At 43.6% G+C, this 9,786-nt stretch overlaps 1 protein-coding gene across 3 annotated transcripts in view; it reads right to left on the reverse strand.

Moving 5' to 3' along the window:
* KDM7A (lysine demethylase 7A) overlaps positions 1–9,550 on the reverse strand; it is a 77,595-nt gene extending 68,045 nt beyond the window's left edge. Inside the window, exon 1 of one of the 3 annotated variants that reach the window (XM_042926426.1) lies at positions 9,271–9,550. In XM_042926426.1, the coding sequence (XP_042782360.1) occupies positions 9,271–9,464 (194 nt within the window). In that variant the 5' untranslated portion in view covers positions 9,465–9,550. Of the gene's footprint in view, positions 1–3,927; positions 4,477–9,270 lie in introns of those variants that run through there. The other 2 variants (XM_042926396.1, XM_042926414.1) reach the window with 2 other exon arrangements.
* Between the last annotated feature and the right edge of the window lie 236 nt (positions 9,551–9,786).

The raw sequence follows: 9,786 nt of genomic DNA on the forward strand, positions 1-9,786 counted from the left end.
TGTTCTCTATAATTAAGAGTCTGTTTCTTGCTTTCAAATAATCAACAAGCTTTTAATGAAATTAGACAAGTTGCTCCTGAAGTTCATATGGAAAAATACACCCCCAAGAATAGCCAGAAAAACACTGAAAATAACTAACTGCAAGGCTGGGACTGGTGTTACCAGACTTTAAAACATACAATAAAAGCCATACTTAAAAGTATGGTAGTGGTATAAGAGTAGATAAACAGATCAGTGGAAAATAACAGAAAGGGGAGAAACTGATTCACATATATACAGAATTTCAATATCTGATAAAGGTAGCATGTCAAATTACCGGGGCAAATAAGAACTTTTCAATAAATAGTGCTGCGACAGTTAGGAAAATTTATTTAGAAAAAAATAAAACTATATCCCTATTTCATACCATATACAAGAATAACTTCCAAATGTATTAGGGATATAAATGTAAAAGAACAAAGAACCATACAAGTTCTCAAAGAAAACCGTTAAAATCCTTTTTAACCTTGGGGTAGAGAAAAGCTTGCTAATTATGACTCAAAATCCAGAACCAATAAAAGACTGGTAAATAAGACTATATATGTGATATGTGTGTGTGTGTGTGTGTGTGTGTGTGTGTGTGTGTGTGTGTGTACATTTGCATGGCATAAAAAACATCACCACAGGCAAAATTATAAAAATAACTATGACCATGGAAGGAATATTTACATATGCCACAAAGGGCTAATATTCCTAAAATGTAAAGAGCTCCAAAAACCTGACAGAGTCAGAAAAAGTTATAAACAATCTTCAAAAAAAGAAAATGCCCTCAAATATATGAAATGTTGTTTAAACTCATTTATAATTAGGGAAACACACAGAGATACTATTTTTCACCTATCAGATTGGCAAAGATTAAAAAACATGACAACATTCTGATGGCAAGAACATGGGGAAAGATGCACTCTCATATCCTGCTGGTGGAACTGCAAAATGGTGCAACAATTCTGGAGGGAAATCTGGTAATCTTAACAAACAATATATGCACTTATCTTTTGACCAAGTAAACCTACTTCTGCTAATCTAACCTGAATATACCTCCAACAAAATGAAAATACATATGCACAAGGTTATACTTTTTTGGTAGCCATTTGTAATCACAAAATACTATAAACAATCTAACTGCCCATATACAAGAGAATGGATGAATAAAACTGGGAACATCCACACAAAGGAGTACTATACAGCTGTTAAAAAGAATAAGGAAGAGCTCTATGAACGGACATGGAATGATTTCCAGTATGTATTCTTAAGTGAAAAAAAAACAAAGAAGAGTACTCATCATAAGCCACCCTGTGTGTAAAGGAAATAGATACAAGAAAATACACATTAATCTTCCCACATTTTGTGGGAAAACAAAAACTCCACAACGGATAAATCAGAAACTAAAGAGAGGTAGCTGGAAAAGAGATGCAAAGGTACTGGAGAGATGAACAGGGTGTGACCCTTCTGAGTACACCTTTTCACGTAACTCTGACTTCTCAGAATCATGGTAATACTTTACGTACTCAAAGTATAAACCAACAATTAAACCAACCAGGATGTGGGAGGAAACCAAAATGCAACACAAATAGTAACATATAAACCCAACTGTATTACAAATAAATGACATGACACACTAAATTGGGGGATAAAAGAACAGAACCTAAGTGTGGAAAACAGTGTTTGACTAGATGTTATAGATAGCTAGAAAGTATAGGCTAGATATTATAGATACATATTTGATATTATAAAGCTAAAGATATTGTAGGTATAAGGCTAAAAACAAAAAGAACCACAAATAAATGCTATAATTTAGTTAGTAAATCTATGACAACAGTGTGGTTTAGCAATTCTAGAACTACTTTATGTATATACTAGGATGGAAGAAAACATAACTATATTGGAGATAATAAGAGCTAGAGTGTCCAACCCACTGCTGGACAAAAAAGTTAAAAGTAAGGAAAGGGAGAAGGCTAAACTGAACTCTGTAGTATTAAATTAGCATCAAAGTTATGATTATGAAAACTCGTAGGTTTTAAAACATACAGATAGATGGAACAGAAACAAATACAGTTGTGTATGCATAATAAATTTCCTAGCTTGGTCATGGAGAACGCCTACAAGCAAAAAGCCCATCTAATGCCAGACCTTCCTTTCTAAAAACCAGTCTCCAATAAAAGGAACCAGGACTCACAGAAACACACACAAAAATCATCCAAGTTTCTATTAATTCACACCATAATTAATGGAAAAGTATAATACTAATAATATTAATGGAAAAGTAAACAATCACTATAGTAACAAAATGTCACTTCCAAAAAGAATCAGAAACTTGGTAGCAGCTGCAAGATCAACACTGGTCAACTGTTCAAAAGCTGTGCAAATTATTGTGGGGTTTGAATTGCTCAAACCAAGTAAAGCTTGCTTCATAATCAAATTCCTCTACACCTGTTCCATTATTCTTAAATCCCCATTTCAGATCAAATATAAAGGCATTCTTCCCCTTGGATATTCAGTAAAATCAATTTCATACCTAAGAACACAGGATATGAGAGCATACCAAGCAGAAATCTTCCCCAAATTGAGAGTTAAAAAAGAAAAAAAAGAAAAAAAAAAAAAGTTGATGAGAGAACTATGTCACTGCCTCCAAGCAGCCTGAGATGACTCCCACATCAAAACAGATTTTGTTCAATAGCAAAATCAAGTACACATATATTCACTTTTATAAGTCAAACACATGAAAAGAATGCTCATATATTTTCTTACGATAAACTGTCATCTCAAAAAGAAAGTGGCGGGGTGGTGGGGGGCGGCGGGGGCTTCTGGGTGGCTCAGTTGGTTAAGCATCTGACTCTTGATATCAGCTCAGGTCATGATCTCACAGTTCATGATTTCAAGCCCTGAGTCAGGCACTGCACTGATAGCTTGGGGCCCACTTGGGATTCTCTCTCCCTCCCTTTATCCCTACCCCCCCCCCCCCCACACACACACTCATGCGCATGCATGCTCATTCTCTCTCAAAATAAATAAATAAAACTTTGGAAAAAAAAGATATTGGTAAGTTCCTCAAATGGGCTTTTCATTTTCTTATAGGGAAATACACGTTCACCTGGTAAGTTTATGTCGTAACACTAGAAGTAATTTCACCTTTAAGAAGATATATAAAATAAATTTTAAAAATAATTTTTATCCCTAATGTAAAAATAAAGTAACAAGAAATAAAGAAGTAAATAAAAATAAGAAATCCATTATAACAAGCATGAAAACAAAGTTATAAAACTTCTCAAATATTTTATAAGTGCCACTCCCAAAGCAGTTATGACCGTTTTTAATATATTCATGCCAAAGACAATAACTTAATAAAGAACAAAAACAAAAGTACAATGTTTATAGATGTATCTCTCTGGAAACTGTTCCATCTATTCCACCAATGCCCCCCCTCACCCCATCCCAGGATAAAAACAGACAAGGGGGAAGAAATCCAATACCGCCCACTACTGGTCAAGAGAGCGAGCTCAGGAGTCAGCTCACCTGAATTCAGATGCTAGCTAGCTCTAAGACCTTCTAGCTTTGGACGCTGGAAGAGTTAGTAACCTCTCTAACCCTCAGATCCCATCTGTAAAATAAGGATAACAATAACCCTTATCCAGCAAGGTGACTATGAGAAACAGATGAGCTAATTAATACATCTAACACAACAGTGCCTAGCACTTGGTATAAAGCATTCAATAGTGTCTGAGTGAATTCCAGGACTCCGATGACTTCAGGTGAGGACCTGAGAAACTGCTACCAAATAGCACTATTCTAGATAAAATTTTTCTTTTCTCATAAACGAAGCTTTTCATTCATTCTTTTATGACATCTGAAAATTACCAAAATTGATTCCAACTTTTAAAGTCCTCTCACCTGGATGATTACAACAGCCGTCTTCCTGGTCTGCCTGTCACCTTTGCCTCTCTGTCTATTCTCCACATAGCAGCCAGAATGAAGCTTTTAAAGGTTAAGTCAAATCGTTTACTCCTCTATTCAAAATATACCTGAGCAAAATAAAAAATATTCTTGTGTTCAAATGTCTCCTCAAGGCCTTCCATAATCACACCATATAAAAGCGGCCTTTTATACTACTTCCCAGCCTTTCTTTTTTCCTAGGTCAATTTCCTTTTCTTTTGTAATATATACTTATCTATCTTCCCCCACTAGAATATAAGTTACAAGACAGCAAGGAACATCTTCTTCATTGCTATACTCCTAGCACCAAGAACAGCACCACGCATACCACAAACCCCGAGCCAAAGCCAACATCATACTTAACAATAAAACACAGGCAGCAATCCCATTAAAGACGGGGACAAGAAAAAAAATCGCAAAATACCATACATCAGCTACCAAATTGGCAAATTATTAACTTTTTAAATTTTGAAGTACACTTCAACAATAAAATCGTTTTTAAAAAATCTCCAGTGCAGGGGGCGCCTGGGTGGTGCAGTTGGTTGAGCAGCTGATTCTTGACTTCATCTCAGGTCATGATCCCAGGGTCATGGGATAGAGCCCTAAGTTGGGCTCCACGCTGAGCTCAGAGCCTGTCTAAGATTCTGTCTCTTTCTCCCTCTGCCCCTCACTCATGTGCATGTGCACTCTCTCTCTCTCTCTCGTGTTTAAAAAAAAAAAAAAAAAAAAAAAAAAAAAAGACAATTATTTAGGGGAGCCCAAGGGGCTCAGTCGGTTAAGCATCCAACTTCAGCTCAGGTCATGATCTCCGAGTTAGTTGGTGGATTCGAGCCCTACACTGGGCAGGCTCTGCCCTTGACAATGTGGAGCCTGCCCAGTATATATTCATATTCATTCATTCATATTCTCTCCCTTCCTCTCTCTCTCTCTCAAAATAAGTAAACTTAAAAAGAAAGATCTCCAGTGCACATACATCTCAGTGAATTTTTACAACTGCGTACATTTATGTAACCACCACCCAAGATCAAGATACACATTTCCTGAACTTCAGAAGCTCTCTTGGTTGGGTCTCCTCTCAGTAAATAGCCCCAGAGAGGTAAGCACCAGTCTGACTTCTCTCACCCAGTTACTCCTGTACTTGAACTTCATATAAGTAGGTTCAAACAGTAGTTGCTTTTGTGCCTGGCTTCTTTCATTCAACTTTATATCTGTGACATTTGCCCATGTTATTGCATGCATCAATAGTGCGTTCCTTTTTTAATCATTGGGTAGCACTCTCTCTTATGAATATACCACAATTTATCAAATCCACTGTTGATGACATTCAGGCTGTTTCAGTTTGGAGATAATATGAATAGTACAGCTGCAAACAATCTTCGGTATGTCTTTTGGTGGAAATATTATCTGCAGACTGGCGAAATGTTTGACTGGTTCTGGAGGAAGGGTTTAATAATACTTTAGACTACGGATGACACAGGGAACTAGAAGTGGGCAGTGCTGGTGAGAGTGTAAACTGGAATAACCTTTCTGGAGGACAGTGTGGCAACAGGCACCAGAAGCTTGAAAATATCTGTGCCCTGAGACGAATAATTCTACTTCAAGGAAATTTCTTATCGGATACTTACAAGTGCCAGACTTCTAAGTGTTTTGCATGTATTAATGCATGTGATTTATTCTATAGACATATTAGAGATGCTCACAATGGTTTAGAAGGATGTCAACCATCCATCACTAGGAATTGCAAGTAGTAGCAGTAAATAAGGTAAAAAACTAAAAGGGGAATGATGTGAAAACATGCTGTACCTCTATGAAATTAAACATTATGCAGCCACTGAAACTGTTTTTAAAGAACATCACAGACACAGGAAAAAACATATGTTAGCAAAGTTAACAGTGGAATGAATAAAATGAATTCCAGTTTTTTAAATCTATGCATATCCCTTAAATGTTAAAATAGTGGTAATCCCTGGAAGACATGGGTACTTTCGTACTCTTGATATTTTTCTGTACTCCCCATTTTTTCCATATTGATTTTGTCAATCAAAGAGAATACAACACTAAAAGGACTAGTAAGCAAAGGTGTTTACACTCTTATGGGGAGACAGAAGATATAATCCAATTTAATTAGGGCAGTGACGCAGTTTTGTATAGGATGAAATTGAGAGTACTATGTGAAAGACCTCGAGCCTAGAGATCAGGGGGTGAGACATTATCAGGAAAGATCTCCATTGTCTTACTTCCACCAAGGACTCCCGAGAGGAAGAACTCCATCTCTAGGCTGGAAGGAACCTTCACAAGAAAATCCTGTTAATTCTTCAGCTCACCATCCTTAGGATATCAATTACACATTGTACCCTGGCAAGTGTTCTTTTCCCCGCCCACTTAGAAAAAAGGCTTAGCCAGAGGAGGAGTGAAAGAATTCCTGAACACCAAGGATACGGTAGTTCAACAGCTTCAAACGTGGAGGAAGCTGGTTCCACCCACTCTGCAGCCTGGCTGAAATGGCATGAAGGAAGGGCCTCTCTTTCCCTGTCAGGCTAAATGAGGGCAAAAACTTTTCAGATTTCCAGATGTCAGAAACTCCAGATAGAGTAAACTCAAATTTATACCAAAACACTGATCCCTTGAGTTCAAAAAATTCTTCTACTTAAAGAAATAAAATCATCAAGAAATTATCCTGGTAAAGGTAATTCTCTGTATCAGCCCTCCCACTCCCTCCTCCTCTGCAGACAGACCACTCCTGGAAACCAAAGGAAAGCGGAGCATGAAGATTAAAACTATACCTTAGTATCTGAGTGGCCAATTCTCACTTCAGCAAATGATATTTGTTTAATAATTAATACATAAAGAATATTTTGAGGTGTTCAAGAAAACCACCACTCATTTTTATGGTACAATAAACATTATTTTCTCAAATGTTGCTCAAATTACCCATACTTGATTAAGAAACTTGCTAAGAAGATGTTGCTTTTGCATGGCAGGGCGTTATTACTAAATTTTCTAACTTGTGACATCTGAACCACATTAAAATTCTCAAGGACTGCTGGTCAAAAAACAAAACAAAACAAAACATTTCAGAGTCACTTCCACAGATATGAAGTCACACAAATTTATGTGATAAATTTATGTTTTGGTCTCACTCTCCCTCCTTCAATATATGCCCTCTTTATTTTCCCTTCAAACTTCTGTTTTCAAATTTATACTTAAATGTTACAAAATTCTCCATAACCTACCTGCAGCTTTTCATGGCTATAGTGTTAAATTGCCTAAATTAAGATTTAAGAAAATTCTAGTCTAAAATTTATTAATGTATCACATCTCTACATCACACAATAGAACAAATTTCTTATGCAGCTAAAATAGTTTTTTGAAAAAAGTAACTATTTACATAATCACCAGGGATCCTGGTTTTATTCTATATGTAACCTAGATTTTTGGATAATCTACTCCGGTTGCCTAGAATATGTTATGGGAACAGAGGATATAGAAATAGAACTGGCAAAATTTGGTATGTTCAAATTTCGGCTTTACATATAATCAAAATACAGAAAAAAAATCGCTTTGGAATAATAAAAAAGAACGCTGGATAATTTATTCTTAATTACATGTTCCAAAGTTGTAATAATATTCCCTTAGCATAGACCAGACTGTGAAAGATTACCTGATATACAAAATTAGGACGCTGTCCTTCTTTTACAGTGACAATTTGGCGGGGGAGGGGGGGGTGGTCATTGTTGTCGCTGTCAGAATTGTGCAACCTGATTAAATAAAACTACTTGAAGATTAAGTAAAACTAACTGTACCTAGCACTAAACACTGAAAAGAACGCTGTAACAGAAGCGGTTTTCTCTCCCAGGGCCAGTAGAGGGAGACTAAGACATCTGGCCTGGTCGTGCAGTGTTTCTGTAAAATTGGGGAGGGGGAGCGGAGGCTGTATTTAAATGTCCTGCTGTCAATCAAAGGACACTTCCTACAATCACAGTCACCATATCTGCTATTAGCCGTGAGCGTACTCTCGCCAAGATACAACGCCAAACGGTGCTCGCGTAACCTGCTTCACCTAAAGGTGACCGCAGGCTTTGCCACAACACCCAAATAAGGACTTTGGGAGCCCAACCCCAACTAGTTTCTTTGTTTAAATGCCTGCGAATCCCTCCCACGCCGGAGTCAAGAGGCTGTGGCGCCGCCCTTTATTAGCCTCACACTTTGATTACAAAACACACGAGTCGACGGCTTGGCGGCGGAGGCGGCCCGAGCTCTCACAAACGTCAAACCCGAAACGCAGGCGGCTGCGGAGGCAGAGGGCGACGCTCGCCGCCCCCGCCACCCGACCCAAAGTGCCCACCGGCCGGCCAAAGTTCGCCCGCACCAGGCCCCCCGGATGCGAGCCCCCGGCCGTCCGGGTGTCGCCGGCTCCTTGGGCGACGGGAAATTTCACTCTTTGTAAAGTTTGAGCTGCGGCGCGGGGGCGACTCAGGGGGTTGGGGACCAGAGGCTGTCGTTCGGGCCCCGCTGACCACTCCACCCCCGCCAGGACCGGGTGTGCTGGGGCGGCGGGTGGGGGGCACGGTCAGAGCCGACCTGCCGCCCCGCCCGGGACCCCCGGCCCCAAACTTCCGACTGGCATCTTTTAAGTCCCCGAGAGTGCCTCATCTGTTGCTCTGTTTACTCCTCGGAGCCTCGCCGGGCTGGCGCTGCCGACGCCCCCGTCCCAGTGTCCCGCGGCCGAGGAAGTTTGATAAAGACCGGGGAAGGGGGCGCGACGGGGACCGCGGAGGGGGAGGGGAAGAGGGCAAATTCTGGAGACCCTGAGCTGGGGCGAGCCGGTCGCCGCCCGGAAGGAAGGCGCTGCGGCCAGCCGAGCAGGGCGGCCGGCCGGGCGGCGACTCCGGGCCGGAGCCCCGGGCGGGCGGGGCGGCGGCCGGGCTGCGGGCGCCGCGAGGGGCGGCGGGCCCCGCCGGCGCTCCGCCCGCCGCCTCCGCCGGCGCCTGCCCCGGCCGCGTCCCCTCGCCCCGGTCTCCCCCTGCCAACTTCTCGGCCGGCCCCCTTTGTTCCCGTTTGTTGTGGCGACTCTTCTCCCGGCCGGGAGATCCCACCGGCCCCCCTCAGCCCGCCCAGCGCCCGGCGAGCCCGGGGCCCCGCGCGCCCCGCTGCCCGGGCCGGGGGCTCGGAGCTGGGGCCCCTCGGCGCTCGGCGCCGCGGCCGGGCGGAGGGGGGCGCGGGCGGCCGGCGCGGCGGCGGCGGCGGTTGGCCCGTGGCCGTCCGCGGCGGCGGCGGCGGGGCTGGAGGGGGTTTATTTACCTGCCGTGGAACCAGTCCTTGCAGATATCGCACTCGATCATGAAGCGGTTCACGTCGTACGGCTGCCGGCACACACAGTACACCGGCGGGGGCGGCGGGGGCGCCGAGGCCCGGCCCGGAGCCGCCACCGACACGGCTGCCGCGGCGGCTCCAGCTGCTGCTCCCGCGGCCACCGCCGCCGCCGCTCCGGCCATCTTTAAAAAACACACACACGCTCGCTCGCTGCTCCGCTCGCCGACTGGAGCGAGCGCAGCCGCCAGCCAGCGCCGCCTCCTGCAGCAGCCGGAGCAGCAGCCGCGGCGGCTGCGGCGGCGGCGGCGGCGGCGGCGGCGCCTCAGTGCGCGCGCGCGAGGTCGCTGCCGGAGCCTGGGGGCGGGCGGCGGCGCGCGCACGACGCGCGAGGCTCCGGCCCGGCTCCTTCCGGCGCTCCGCGCGGGGCCGTGCGTCTCGCGCACGTCGTCCCGCCGCCGGCGCGCGCGCCCCGCTCCCCTCGCGTCGGCCGGGCGGGGGCGCTAG

The sequence above is a fragment of the Panthera leo genome, chromosome A2 (genome assembly GCF_018350215.1).
Source record: "Panthera leo isolate Ple1 chromosome A2, P.leo_Ple1_pat1.1, whole genome shotgun sequence".
NCBI classification, from domain to species: Eukaryota; Metazoa; Chordata; class Mammalia; order Carnivora; family Felidae; genus Panthera; species Panthera leo.